This window comes from Pezoporus wallicus, unplaced genomic scaffold, assembly GCF_028554395.1.
Source record: "Pezoporus wallicus isolate ANWC-B61680 ecotype Strahan unplaced genomic scaffold, APGP_CSIRO_Pwel_v1 contig_2025, whole genome shotgun sequence".
NCBI lineage: Eukaryota > Metazoa > Chordata > Aves > Psittaciformes > Psittacidae > Pezoporus > Pezoporus wallicus.
In genome coordinates this window covers 2,002,042-2,017,641 of record NW_026640253.1, presented here as the reverse complement: position 1 = coordinate 2,017,641, position 15,600 = coordinate 2,002,042, and the positions used below count along the sequence as shown (strand labels likewise).

At 37.1% G+C, this 15,600-nt stretch overlaps 1 protein-coding gene across 1 annotated transcript in view; it reads left to right on the top strand.

Annotated features, from left to right (window-relative positions):
• Nucleotides 1-15,600, top strand: part of INSC (INSC spindle orientation adaptor protein) — a 102,933-nt gene that overhangs the window by 84,283 nt on the left and 3,050 nt on the right. Inside the window, exons 9-11 of the mRNA XM_057418216.1 lie at nucleotides 825-1,003; nucleotides 12,428-12,494; nucleotides 15,371-15,526. Of these exons, the coding sequence (XP_057274199.1) occupies nucleotides 825-1,003; nucleotides 12,428-12,494; nucleotides 15,371-15,526 (402 nt within the window). The remainder of the gene's footprint in view (nucleotides 1-824; nucleotides 1,004-12,427; nucleotides 12,495-15,370; nucleotides 15,527-15,600) is intronic.

The window sequence follows — 15,600 nt, the reverse complement described above, 5'->3', positions numbered from 1 at the left end:
GTGACGTATGCCCAGGTGGCCAAGAAGGCTAATAGCATCCTGGCTTGTATCAGAAACAGTGCAGCAGGCAGGAGTAGGGAAGTGATCATTCACCTGTACTCGGCACTGGTGAGGCTGCACCTCAAATACTGTGTTTGTTTTTGAGCCCCTCACTAAAAAAAGAGACATCAAGTGCTGAAGCATGTCCAAAGAATGACAACGAAGCTGGTGAAGGCTCTATAGAACAAGTTCTATAAGGAAGGAGCAGCTGAGGGAACTGGGGTTGTTTAGTCTGGAGAAGAGGAGGCTGAGGGAAGACCTTATCACTCTCTGCAAACTACCTGAAAGAAGTTTGTAGTGAGATGGGTGTCAGTCTCTTCTCCCAGGTAATAAATAATTGAACAAGAGGAAATTGCCTCAAGTTATACCAGGGGAGGTTTAGGCTGGATATTAGGAAAAAACCCTTCACCAAAAGGGTTGCCAAGCGTTTGGGAAGGCTGCTCAGGGAAGTGGTTGATTCAGTATCCCTGGAGGTATTTAAAAGACCTCCTCTAGATGTGGTACTTCGGGACATGGTTTAGTAGTGGACTTGGCAGTGTTAGGTTAACAGCTGGACTTGATAATCTTAAAGGTCTTTTCCAACCTAAAGGATTATATCATATTATATAATTGACAAAATAAAGATGTTTGTTTTATTTTGTTTTTTTTTACCTTGATTACTATGAAGTTGGTCTTAGATACTAAGATTACTCATACAAGTTGCAGATGCTTAAATGTTGCCTTGAAACACCTAACCACGCTTTTTGCAATGAAGCAATGACTTTTATTCATTTTTGCATTCATAGAATTGTGCCAAGAAGCCTCATCTGGTGAAGTTTTCCTGCTGGCCTCAGCAGCTCTTGCCAATATTACTTTCTTTGATACCATGTCTTGTGAAATATTGCTCCAGTTAAATGCAATGAAGATTCTTCTTGCAGCATGTTCAGACAGACACATAGTGGATACCCCATATTCCCGAGATCAGGTGAGCAGTTCCTCAGCAAGATGCTGTCTGAGCATATTTGTGTAAAAGTCAACAGGTTTCAGCTCTGTTTTGATATAGTCAAACCTAAGTTGCTTTCATGAATCTGTTCTTGGCTCTTTTCGATATATCGCTCTTTCATTATCTGCTTCTGTTCCTTTTTGTTATGAGAATTATGATATATGAAAGCTTTTAATATCTTTTTAATAAATATCCATATTTCTAAGATACTAGAATATTTTTTCATCATGAAGGTGGCCAAACAGTGACACAGAGGCCCAAGGAGGCTATGGAATCTCTGCCTACAGAGGTATTCAAAACTTGACTGGACAGAACTTTGAGGCAAATAAGATATACATGGAGACTGGAGCCTAAACATATAATTGTCAGTTCAAAGATGAATTAACTCCAAAAGCTGAATTAAGAATCTGATCCTCAGCCCATTGACCTCAGTGGGCTTTGGATCAAGTCTTCACTGCATAGTAAATTGTTTGCAAGTTTTACTGGCAAATACTGCTGATTTACTTTTACATTTCCCTTTCTTTTTCACCATTTTTTTTTCATAGACACATGTGTGCTAATGCATAGATAGAGGGAATTCTTTTGTTCCTCTCAGGTACTGTCATGCAAGTGGGTGCTGCAGAGGCACTACTTATTTGATAGCCTCGGCAGTGTAACAGGTATGAGGCTTGAGTGTTTCAGTAGTTATTACTAAGGGATGGAGGTTGATAGTCTTCTCACTTAACCTGCTTTTGTTTATGAGACATTGTGGATGTAACTAAAATTCCCTAATTCAGGCCTCACAAGCCCATCCTCTTCCCACATCTGAAAGCCAGAAGATGATTTATGGTAGACCTGGGATCTTCACTGCCACAGAAAACTCTGTGTGTACTCCAACAGGAGCCAGGCCATGGAAATCAAGGCACACAGGACCTTGAAAACTGATTATTGGTTCTGGAGGGCTTACTAGGGCTGCTTTAGTCTGTATTAATAGCACTCAGTATTTTCCCAGCTCAGGAGCCTTTATGAAAATACGGAGTTAAGCCACAATTACTACATTGCTCTTTGGGCAAAGTCAAGGATATCAGCTTTAGTGTTTGACATGGCTGTATAGCATTATTATGTGTTTACAATTCTTCATGTTCTTTCCCTTATTCCTCCTGTATGCTCTCATAGTTTTGATTTTGTTATTCATTTATGCCCTCATCTTAATTCTGCTGTCAGCTGTGAGTTTGCCATTTTCTCTGTGGGTAGCATACCAAGCTCCTTCTTTGTATGAGGAAGGCAAACATTTAAGGAAATATGCATGACTTCATTAGGTAATAGACTAGTTCCAGGACTTTTGCAGCTTGTAGGACATTTCATTAGCTAGAGGAACAGAGAACTGAATGGCTTCCTTTGAAGAACTGAGAAGGTTTCATCCCCAGTAACCACTTACATTCCTTCTTGGAATGACAAACTAGATCAGAAAGGTGTAATGTTTTCTGTGGTGTCTACAGTAACTTTCTGAGCTGACTCTTTGTTATTTCTGCAGCACTGGGGGCTATAAAATCTTATTTGGTGTTCTGTGACTGGGCACCAGATGTTCAGGTGGAATCTAAGTGCTGCTCATCTTATCTTTAAGAGCCATCAGTGTTGTTAGGCAGGCAGTTTTGGTAATACAACAGCCTTAAGAGAAGCCTTTCTTCGAGCTCCTGAACAAGCGTGCATTTCAGTAGAGTGCTCATATTTCAAAAGCATAGTTGTTATATGGTGAGAGGGGGCACTACTTGCCAATGCTGACAGTTTTATGGAATATATTGCTTTTTAATTTGCTCTGTGCTTAGTTGTTGCAATGAAGAAAACTTTCCGCTTGGGAGAAAAGCAACACTATAATGCTGTATTTTATTAAGGGTATTTTAAATTGCCATTTTAGCTTTTTATATATATATATACTTTAATTCCTTTTAGGTACATAACAGAGTTACTAACTTTTTCTGTTATATATATTGTCATGTCCCAGCCAGTAGGCAGACATTTGCCTAAGGACATAGATTAGTCAACTTGCTTTTGAAATTTTTTTATTCAAGGTTTTGTTTTGGAATATACAACCACTGTAGAATATATTTTTGTGGACTAATGTCCATCCTGAATGATCAAGTCTTCCTGGGCAGTAAAACAGTTTAATTGGGATGAAGCTATACTAAATAGTGAAAAAATGAAAGGAGAGTCATAGCAAATATGATAAAATACAGTCTAATTATTATTAAATATTATAAAAGACCCCTAAATCTTCAATGCCCTGGTTTTCATACAGAGCTTTAAGTAGCACAATTATAGAAAACTACTCAGTATTTCTAAATACATTACTGCTTTAGCATTTCTGCTGATTTAAGAAAATTAACATGCTCACTGAAAATGGGTGAAAGATGGCTGAAATGCAAGAAAGAAGCAGTGAATTTTGTTTTCCATTGTGCTATTTTTATCTCATCTTAAAGTCACAGTATGCTCTTCTCTACAGTCTTTCTAAGGACAGGTAGCACTGACTAGTTGTCACCCTCCATGATGGTATAAATAAATAACATTCTGCCCATGAGCTGGATGCCTGGACAAAGTCTTTTCCTGCTCAAGCACATCTAAAAATGTTCTGCATTTGACTTTTGAAAAGTTTTTGTAAGCAAATGACAACAAACTTTTCCTTCCTTCACTATCTGAAAACCAACCTCCTTCCTCTTTTATTTCCCCAGTGTGTCAGATTAGGACAGGTAAGAAATCTAGAACTGAGTGCTCCTCATAGTTGTAAACAGGATAATAATTTTTCCTTTTATAGAAGCATGTATTCCTTCTGTAACAAGCAGTATTACGTTGAGATTGCTTTGTTTTATATTCAAATACTTTATGTAAGTGTTATCAGATAAAGTGATTATTTCCAAACAACATAGCCTCTAGTTTGGGGTCAAAATGGATATGAATGTGCCATGTTCTTTTTAGTTGCTGCAGATACTTATTTTCTGTATATAAGCCTGGGGTTTTCTACTTAAAAGGAGCATCAAAGTATCCTTTCAGAAGAGTTCATGCTCAGATTCACCAGTGTAACATATACAGTCAGGCGTCTTAGTAGAGTTTAAGCACTGTCAGAACAAGGGTTTAGCCAAACCCCTTATCATTCAGGGCCTTCTTGACTTTAAACATCATCTTAGACTCTACATAGAAAAATATGAAATATGTATGGTTTTGCACAGTATGTTTATGTATAATAATATATTCCTCTCTGCATTCCCACTTGTCTCTTCAGTGTTGCTAGTATTCTCACCTCACCTGTGAAGTTGTGGAGGTATAGCCTAATAGCTTCTGATCTGTTATTCAGGCAGACAAAGAATTAATGTGTAGTGAACACATCCATTTCTAGGTCTAAAATCAATAAATGATGTTTCAAAAAAAGTCAGAGGTGGAGAAAAACTTTTAAATCAGAAGGAGAAAATGGAAATTTTTGCTGCTTTATTTTTTGCAGGCTCTGAAGCTGAGACTTTCTGTCTCATTTAAGATTTGAAACCCTTAATACTATTATTCCTCAAGTTTCCACATCCTTTTCTCTGCTGTTCCATTTTTTCAGGGCATTTGCTTTTCCCCCCTTTTTTGTCTTACATGGGAGATTGTAGGGTCAAAGGAGAGCAGAGACAGATGTTACTTTACCATAAAAAAGTGTTGATATTTAAATATTGCCTAATACACAGTGAAAGACTTTGAGAGCAATGTTTTTAATGAGAAGAATATTAATGGGTCTTTTAGAAGTACATGCAGTACTACTTCTCAATCTGAGTTTCTTGAATACTGGGGAATTTATTACTCCTTGCCAACTGCTTTTTGTCTCTGCTTGATGTCATGAAGACTGTGGGATTTCTGACTGCATTTTGTTAAATTGCTGTCCAGATTTTCCCGTATGTAGGGAAGACAGTATGGGTAAAAAGAACAGGAATCTTGAAGTAGAGTTTGAGCAGTGCAGGTCATGTTAGGTGCCTGTCTTCCTTACATCTGACAAGAAGTATTAGACTAACTCACTGCAGGTCAGGGGAAAGGTAGCTGATGAGAAGTCCTCATTTGTGCTTTTGAAACCTCTCTTCTTGGAACAAAAGTAGTGTGAAATGAGGAACTCCATCTCCCAGTTGGATCGGAAGAGGGATATCCCTTCCACTGCTGGGTCATCATCAGCTGGTCTTTCTCAGGGAAGAAATGCTTGGGACACCCTGGGACTCCATCACTTACAGCATTTTACATGAGCAACCAGTGTCAGGAGCAAAGTCAGGCTGTCTGCCCCTGAAAGGTCTCACTTCAGTAGACTTAAGTTTCCTGTCTAGTTCTTGAAAATTATTTTCAAGATCAGCAGCAAGTAATATCTGATTGTCTCAAATGGTTCAAATGCATGCTCACACATCCTTTCTGCAGTTCAACACAGTTTTTAGATTTACATACTGCGGATAAAAATGCAACACAAAGCCTTTACATAAGAGCAACTAGGTCATAAAGGGATCTGCTCAGTTTTCTTCCACAGGTCTCCATTAATATCCAGCTCTGATGTTAGTATAATGATGGCTAAATGTGTGGTTAGAATTGCCTTCCCTCTCAGTGTGAACTGTGGTTGGAAAACTATACACTTAAAATTATTCGATCCTTTCCAGTATTGACTAGATCACACTGAGAAAATATGTTTTCAACTGATAGAGATGTGATAAATAACGTAAGTTATTAAAAAAATCTTAAGAAATTAAACAAGAAACAAGATTCCCAGTAACAGATGCAGAAAAGGAAAATTAGGCCAAAAGTCACATGACTGTATCTGAACTTTAACCATGCCATTATATAATCTATATCCTAATTAATTTTCTGTGTGATCACTTCCTTGATGTCCTTTCTTTCTCTTTAACTAGTTATCTCAGTCTTTGCATATACATTTGAACAATATAGAACTACAAGTAACAGTATTGACTAGAATTAATGTGGTCAGTGTTATAGATCATTACATCTCAGGTGTCCAAAACTGACTTTCTCTCTTCAATACTACATTTTTTTTTGAGACAAAATGCCTGTTTTGTTACAATTATGCCTTTTGCATTTAGATTTGATGCAGGGTAAGACATTGTGCTCCAACTAGCAAAGCAAAAGAGTCTGTTGGAAGAGTAAAATCTCATCTGAGTTGAAGAACTCAGCTGTTTTTTCCTAGCTTAGTGTGGTGAGGTTTTAATTCCTGGGATCAATTCCTAATATTGCTGCTGCTCTGATTTTGAAGGAGCAGTTTAACTTGCATTTTTGTTTAATCACCTGTAAAGTTGGGCAAACATTGCAGTTACTCAGTGTAAAGTCTCACTGGGGGGAAACATCCTTTGTCAGCACAATTGCAGTTATATTCTGCCCTTGCCTGACAGGTTCACAGTATAACAAGGCTGGTGCTGGGCTGTTTACTGCAGAAACTATAAGCAAGAGAGGTCATTGCAGGCTGTACCAATCATGAAGCTGTAAGTCAGAGATGACTATGTATGCATTTTGCTGCATTTTTCATCTTTTTGTCTTCAGCCCTTTAGGATATGAGAGAGCAGATTTCAAACAGCTGTGAAGTTTTGCTGCTGATCTTTTTTTCCAAAACTAGGCAGAATCACTTCCTAGGTGAAGGCTGTGATTTCGGTCTTGGTTCTGAGAAAGTGTGCTTGTAAACAGTGTTTCTACAGATTAGAGTTTCTTGTTTATTTATCCTCCACAAGTAGAAAGCTATTTCTTCTCGGAAGGCACCAGAAATTACTAGTTCTTTGCACTTTCTGCCTCCTCTAAAATGGTAGTAATTAAGTTTCCTCCCACGTACTCAAACCCTGGTTCCAATTAGACTTGTTTCCTATGACTGTGCATTGGTTTATGCCAGAATTGCTTGGCTATAGGGAGACCAGACGTCTTAGGTGTCTTTGATTGATTGAGTCAGTTTCAAAATCTAAGAAGCTTTCTAATACTGTGAAGGAAGTTTGATAGATAATTATTCTTCCCCTGCCCCACTTTACATCTGAAAGACGGAAAAGTCTGTCCTTGGAAGTGAGGGAGGAGACCCATGCAGGATTCATTTCCTATATGCTTCTTCGAAACAAAATATGAGGGAATCTGTTTTTTCTGCCTATTTCTTAGCCAGATTAGCAATATGAAGTACAGTAAATAAAAATGTAGTAAAGACATCCATTCCGAAGATTCCTTTAGTTGTAGTCTCCACTTCTCAGCCTCAGCATTCCCTGTCAGTGCCAGAATAGACCTAGACTTAGCAAACTGATTCTGTCTCTGTTAGTATTATTTTATGGAGATGTTTGCATCTTTCAATCAGGTGACAGAAACACCTGTTGATATGTGCTCTTTTGCTGTTTCTGTGTGGATTGATCTCGAATTGTGAAGTTCAGAAGTTTTGAATTTACATTCAGAAACAAAAGCTCCATCTTGCTTCCTGTTAGTTGTCAGATGCCCTTTTGGGGCATTCACAAGATGGAGCTTTACAGACACACTCTGATTCATCCTTATGTCATTTATTTGAATGAATTATAAAATACTCTAATAATATTTAGAAAAAGAATTTTACTTAGCATTGAATCAGCATTAAAGGAGTAATTAACTAAGAGAATTAGCAGTTCTATATTGATCTACTTTGCTACTCAGTTAAATTACTTGCTAAGTCTCATTTTATGTATGTCCTTCTATTTATGTTGTAACTGTCAATGAAAGCCTACTGAACGATATGCCTGTATTATCAATAAAGGTATACTAGCATCACATCTTTCAGCTTTGCAGACACCAACCTGTCCTCCAAGAGCCCCTTTAACTGGCTAAAATGTGTGCTTTCATCTTTCAAATCCTATTGCATCTTTCTTCCTGAGTAGCTGGTTTCACAATAATGAGATACACTTTTACATAGTCTTGAATCTCCCATTAAGGGAAAGTTACCAAAGAAGCCTTCTGTTTCCTATGTGCTTTCGCTTTGTTAAATAAAGCTTTTGAGATTTACAATCTCAGTGTATGTATCTTAGTTTGTAACAAAGCATTTTCATTCAGTTTTAATTTTTGCAACAAAAGTTCAGTACCGTTGTGACTGGTTAGTGAGCATTACTCAGTTGTTTAGAAAGTAAAGCCTTACTATAGTGTTAGTGATCACTTGTTTAGAAAGAAAAGCCTTACTATAGTGTTAGTGATCACTTTATTTTTTAATTTATGTTTTTTTTTAGCAAGAGAATTCCCAAGTTGACTGTTGTTTTAGGGATTTTGAACAAAACTGTTCTAAAGGTTCTTAATTAACCATGGTTTCTTGAATTTAAATCACTCTTGACAACTGAAATTCCTATGGTTCAGTGCAAAGCAGACTACAGAACTGAAAAGTATGGTTCATCATTGACAAATTCAGTATGTTTCAAAGGCTGGGTGAGTGAAAGCAAACTATGTGGAACTAAAATCACTTTCCAAGTTATAAAAATAGATTTTGTTTACTGGAGTACCCAACAAGATCAATGCTGCCAATTTTATAATAATGGATGATAACATCACTACAAGGAGGTACCTGTTTACTTATATTGCCCATAAAAATAAAAATTTTTAGTTAGGTTTTAGATTAATTTCCAGGGCATCTGTGAGAATAGCAACATGAATTTGTACTGACATTTGAAAAGTGTGAAATAGCTCGATTATTTTTAGGTTTATTAAGCTGGGAATTTTCCTATGGATCTGAAGGGGGATGCTTTCCCCTCAAATCTATCTGCATACTTTGTGTACCAACAGGTGATTTAAAGGTGAACTTTTAAAGCTTCTTTAATTTGGGTATGGTTTTTACATTCTGAAAGTTAACTGTCTCCTCGTCTTGTGAAAAGTCTTAGTAGTCCCAGTGGAACTGTCTGAATGTTATTATTTTGATAAGTTAGTGCCTCTTCAAAAGGTGCTAAACCATAAACTGGTCAGAATTCTTTTCCTGGCATTTCATGTTTTACTGTGACTCACTACCACGTGGTTTAGGTAAATAGTGCATAGCACATATTGTTAACAGGTAGGTGATGAACACAGGGATAAACACCAGAGGCCTATTCCTGTGGTTGTTTTGAATAATTTGGTTTTCATCTGGTGTCAAAAAATGTATATAGTTCATTATTTGTTGATCAGGTCTATTTTTCTATGGTGTACATTACTACAGTGGTTTTAGGGCTGCCAGTTCTCACAGAAAACCAGGTACCACGTTTATCAGAGTCCTGACATAGAGAAACACCTGCAATTTTTGATGGATCTGGAGAACAGAGACTAGAGTGTGCACTGGCCTGGGTTAGTCTATCGAAGAGCTCTCACAGAATACAGATATTGGAGATCCATGGATCTAGATCTAGCTCCAGAACAGATCTGTTCAGCAGACATCCAGGCACTGAGTCAGGGAACTATGCTGAACTATGCCCTTGCAGCACCTGAGACACAGTTTCTAAGGCAGTCCACTAAAAATACTTCATTAGTTTTGACAATAGAATGTAATGTAGTTGTTTCATTAAAAAATTCCACATATGATGAAGCAACTTCTTTCATTTTTTGGTATTTTTTTTTCCTCTGGAAAATCCCTGACAGTCTTTGCTTAATAGTACATCTGCAGATGCCACATATCAAGATATCACTAGTGTACTGGAACTTGTGGGTGGCTACAGCACAGACTTTCTGCAAGGTATGATAGCGTTGGCAGATGATCAGAGCTCATGTGTCCTGTCTTCACAATATGTTCTTTTTTATTGAGCTAACTACAAATTCAGTGAATGGTTTAGGAATTCAGAAAACCTGCAAGAATCTTAAATTGTCTAAGGTGCCAGTCCTTCACAATCTTGGAGTGTAATTTTTACAGGCGATGTCTCGAACAGTTGAAGCATTAAAGAAATTGATGCTAAATACTACAGTTGAATGGGAGAGATTCCATGTTAAATATTTTCAAGTCTCTCAATGGTTTTAAAATCATTAAAATTCTAAAAGAGGCTTTGGAATGTCTTTTTCCCAATAATTTTCACCTATTTTCCTGGTGGAAATGAGGCTTAGGTGGTCACTTTCATCTGTATCTGGGGGCTCCATGTCTCATAATAACTGGTTTGCAGATTCAACAGGACTACACTCATTTTTGAGAGACTACTTAAGGTTTTATGACATTTGAAGCCAAACAGTGGGAAAAGAGAGATAAAAACTGCATCATGAGCCTAGGTATGATTAGACAAAAAAAAAAAAAAAATCTATTGAGGGAGAGATGCCACTGGAAAAGTTCTGTTTATGGTTTTTGATCAACTCTAAATCCAAGAGAAATGAGACTTCATTAATACCAGTGCTCACAGAAGTGTTACTTTTCAAAGCAAATTGAATCTACATTTAAGTTTGTGTTTTCCTCTAGAGAGTTCATCCTTAGTATTAAACTTCCTCGAACTTTGGTCTGTATTGCAGAAGAAATTTTTATGGAAGCTGTATGTATACTGAATTTTAAAATAGGCAAGTATAGGCAAAATAAAGCATTTAAAGACAACTCATGTTCAGCTTGTCTGTTACATGTTTAGGTTGTGCTATTTCATGTTACTTTGTTTGAATCACAGGAAAATGTGAGTTTTTTTGAGGAAAGAAAAATGTATCCATATTGAGAGAGCTATCTATGCTTTAACTGCCTTTCAAGTTCTATTAAGATTTCTAAAAGATAATGTAGGTGGAACTTGATCGTTATTGATGGTAAGGGTCTTTTATAAACCCCTCTGGAGAAAGTTGCATATAAACCCGTTAGGCTAGTCCATAAATACATTGCAAAATATAGGGGCCACATAATCAACGCAAAGGAAGTACAGATATAACTTCAAATATTTTTGGTGTCAAAAGACACACACAAAATATTTTTATGTATGAAAATACTTATTAGACAAAATAACTTGAAGCAGTGGAATAATTGGCATGTATTCAAATTGTGGTTAATTGAATTCTTCATCTGTGGCTTAGAGAGCCACATGGGGTACAGATTCTGCATAGAGGAAGCAATTTTCATTAACAGGATATAATTTAGAATGAGAAAACATATACACTCTGCCTGAAACACAGCTAATAATTAATATGGAATAAATACATAGACATGCACTGAGTTACCATATTTCTACCTGTCACTCTGTAGAGTTTCAGCAACTCATTTGCATCCTAAGTAAGTATATTTATTCAGAGAGATGACACTGTAACACTACCTTCCAAACTGGAAGACCTTTATGTCACAGCAATGAAAATGAGTCATCCTTGTTATTAAAATGGCAAAGTGAGGTCAGAATGGTGGTTTGATCTCATGCCTACTTACGTCTGAGAAGTCTGCTTGTTTTTGAACTGACACTGTGCTGTTAAAAATCTGATAACCAGTCTCAAATTGATCATTGAGGCTGGTCAGTTTTTCTTAACTCGAACAGAGAAATTAAAACCTCTGAAGAAATAATATTATTTATATTTTGTTTTCTAATGCTCTATAACATTTATCATTTGGTCCCTCACATATGCTGTTAATACTGAGATGTGTTTGCATGCAGAAAGCAAGTTATTTGGAGGATAAAGTTAAAAAGACTGTCTTGCAGGATGTATGAGAGAAAGTATAGGATATCAATGAAGGAAATGGGTGGTTGAAAGCCAACAGCTCCACATGATTCTATCTCTGTCAACAGCTCTCTGCATGACTGTAAGCAGGTTGAGTTACACCTAGTCTTGAAAACAGTGCAGTTTTAGATAAGAAATTCTGTAAATAAGGATCTCAAAATGTGCTTTGGCCTTAGCTCAGGAAAGTTATAAATGGATTTTTAAATCCATCTCATTTTGGGACAATACTTTGACATACACACAACTTAAGGCTTCAATAGAACAGAAAAATATTCCTTAAATTATCCCTTTAATCAAAGCTCAAAACTTCAAATCAATTGTGAGGATATCTCAGCATTTCAGCTGAACCCTGAAGCAGAAACTTAGCAATAGCTTGATGCTTCCGAATATATGCCATTTGCTGCACTGCGCCTGAGCTGAAATGTGACTACAGAACTGTTTCCTGAGGGTGGGCAGCTCCTGGCTGAATTCTTTGTAGGACTCCATATTTTTTCAGTTGGTTGGTATTTATAAATTTTTATCTTCCTCCTTCTAACAATTTGACCAGCGAACAAATCTGCTGTGTAGATCTCTATATGACAGATTTCTATGCATGAGTATAGGAGCATGAGAAAAAGAGGTTTTACTTTTCTTGTTTGGATTTCAGTTAGCAGTCATACGTAAGATAAAGACTCCTGAGAAATCACAAAGGTGGGAATAGATGGTTGACCTACAAGAATGCTTTTTAATCTTATTGGGCTTGCCACATTTCTGTCACAGTGCTATTTAATATTACTGAACTGTTGGGCTATACTTCATATTTTCTTCCCTTTTTAATAACAGGTGGTAACAATCTTGGCAAACATGTCTGTCTTGGACCAGTGTGCTTCAGAAATCATTCAAGGAAATGGTATGTATTTTAGCTGAATTACATTCTGTATTTGTGGAGAATGTGCGTAGATGGGAAAGTAGTGGTTACAAGGCAAAGGAGAAAGGCTTCGTTAATTAGGTGGTTTTGCATCCTATCTCTGCTGGACATCACACACTGCTGCAGGATGCAAAATGAGTGCTTGGGATAGTTCTATGTAACTGAAATAAATTACCACTGCTTTAGAAAACTTTGTATGCATGACCATACTGCTGATGTTCTCTGTGTGTGTGACACTCATAGACATAAAGCAAGGTAGTACAAAGTGTTTTAGCAAGCTTTGTTTTGGTAATGACATTGCATAAATTGGCAATTCTTACACATTGAAAGATGTCATCTGATCCTGAGCCATGCATACCTGCATTTTGTGCCACTTTTTTTCATATTTAGAAGTAGTATAAATTTTGACACATTATATTTTTATTACTATGCAGATGTTATCAGGTTTTTTCCACACTTCTTTAAATATCATATTATGACAAATTTGTTATATTGAAAAAAAGAAACCCTAGGTGTTACAGGTCCACCAGAAGTCTGAGAAGTTACATTGATAAATCTGTGGATAGGGATAAAGGAAGACATAACTGCCTTATTAATACAGCAAATTCATGGCCAAGAAATATTGTAAGACAGTTTTTAGGGTTTTTTGTTTGTTTGGTTTTTTTTGGTGGAGGAGCTTGGGGAAGGAGCAGGAGATTCTAACTTACAGTGCAGCTTCACATGTTGCTTTTTCTGTCCTAGGAATATCCCATCCAGACTTTTTAAATTAAAGTTTGGGTAGGAATGGTTTGTATTCATTTGAATCTCAGACATGGCTGATTACAGGTGAGAAAGGGTTTCAGAAAGCATCTACGTAGATGTGGGTCTTGAAATAGAATTGGCCAATTCTTACGTAATATTGGATTTGGAAACTTCCCGCATTTCAATGGAAACTTTGAGGTCTATGCGCACAAATATGGCTTCAAGGATCAGGCACAACTAATTTGCTTGATGTGATCCATGTGTGCACAGAGGTAGTGTGCATTTGATGTCCTTTTTAAGGTGGATAGGTGTTGAAGTTAGAAACCAAGTGACAATCTTGAGGTTGGATTGATCTGGATACTGAAGAAATTTAATCACAGGTAATTTTGCAAATTACCAGACTTCCCTGTCCCATGCAGAAGACAGTGCAGTGAGGGGGAGGAGCAAGGCAGGTTAGCATGGTGATTTCTTATATGATCTCCTTGTTACATGGGAGGGATGGGCAGCCCCAGAGAGAGGTTGCTCAGGTCCTCATGTTGGTTCCTGCAATGCCTCTGGTCCAAGCTCCCTGTGTTCCTTGACATTAAAGAGCGGGTCCCAGACCTCTTGGTGCAAGCACGTAGGACTTCCTAACCCAGAATATTTTCTAGAAACTGTTAGCAGGACCCTAACATTTCCCAGACAAGACCCTAGGTGCCTGTAATTGTAGAATTGGGTAGAGAATACCCTGTTAGTCTGTTTGACTTGTACTGTTGTTTTCTGATTTGCTGTTAATACCCACAATCCAGACATGCCCTGGAAGCTTTTGCACTCCTTTATGGTTAACAGATTATTTATTTGTTAACCATAAAGTCTATTTCTTTGAGCACACCTAAACCTGTTTTGTTACTGGGGGAACAGGTATGTGGTCATATATTATTTATTTCTACTACGGCAGAAACTTGATTGAAGTTTATAAAATTATACTAACAGCTCTGCCAACTAGGCCTAATTCATGCTAGCTACTGCGCTATGTGGAGGTGTACATATGAATTGTCAAGCACAGTGTGATGAAATAAAGTTTGTGTATGCATTCTATAATGGAAGCTCACACAGAGGCATTTGCCTCCAGGCTTTTGAGAAGGGTTGACACTCATCTTGTGTAGAAAGGCTTTTTGTTTCTGCCTGATGTTGCGGTAATCAGATGCTGGTCAGAAGCCAGATTCACGAACTGAGAAGGATCCTTGAATCCTGGAGAGTTTAGATATATTTTCTTCCCAACTCTGACTTTTTTGTATGTCGATTGATTATTATCTAGCTGCATGATTCTGATGCTAATTCTCTTAATTATGTATGCAAATGTTCTAATTGTTAAAATCCTCTGATGCTACCTGAAGTAATCTGAATGCCTAATAGCATATGGAGTCTAATAGCACATAATTTTCCTTACATTTTAAATAGTCTAGAAAATAGAAATCATCACATTTTCACCTGTTTTTGTGGTGCTACAGTAAGAATATCAACTTCTACAGGCAACAGAAAGTTAATGAAACCATTTTGACATAGATGACTATGGCCTCTGAAGTGAAGAGTTAGTTGCACAGTAAACTCCAAGAAGAATGTCATCATTTCCTTCATTAAAGGATTCTCCATTCTAAAATGCCCTTAAAACATTCTGAGATAGGAACTTTTGAAGGCTTGCTTAAATATGCATAAACTGCGATAGAAAGTTTTGCTTTCCTTTAATTCAACTCAAAATTTCATGTGAACATCTGAAACATACATATTTTAAAGTTAGTGATTACCTTCAGGTTAGCTTAGAAGTAAATAAAAAATTGCATTTAGTTGACTGAAATAAATTTGTGAAATCTAAAATACCAAATTGTAGAAGAGTCAAGAAGTTAAGAGGGAAGTTAGTGCATTTTCTGGTTCCAGGAATTCTATAACTTCCTACTGAAGGCAAACTTATGCACAGAGCAGATGTGACTGAATGCTGATGGCCAAATTACCATCCATATATATGCTTTTGTCATGCCTTATTTTGTGTGTATTTTACATAGCTTGTTTTTTGCTTTTACCTTTTTGAACTGAGTATTTTTGTTGGAGAGAGGATAACAATGGCTCTTACATCCTTCTAGGTGTTCAACTTTTAATGGAAATGCTCTTTGAAAAGTCATCTTCAGGAAATTCAGCAGAAGTTGCTGCTTGCGAGCGGGTCCAGCAGAAATCTGCAGTTACACTGGCACGACTCAGCCGAGATCCTGAAGTGGCAGATGCAGCTGTAAAACTTAGCTGTAAGGATGTTTCCTAGCTTAATGGCAGACTAAAAAAGAGGGTGGAACTGCCAGTCATTGAGAAGCTCTTTTTT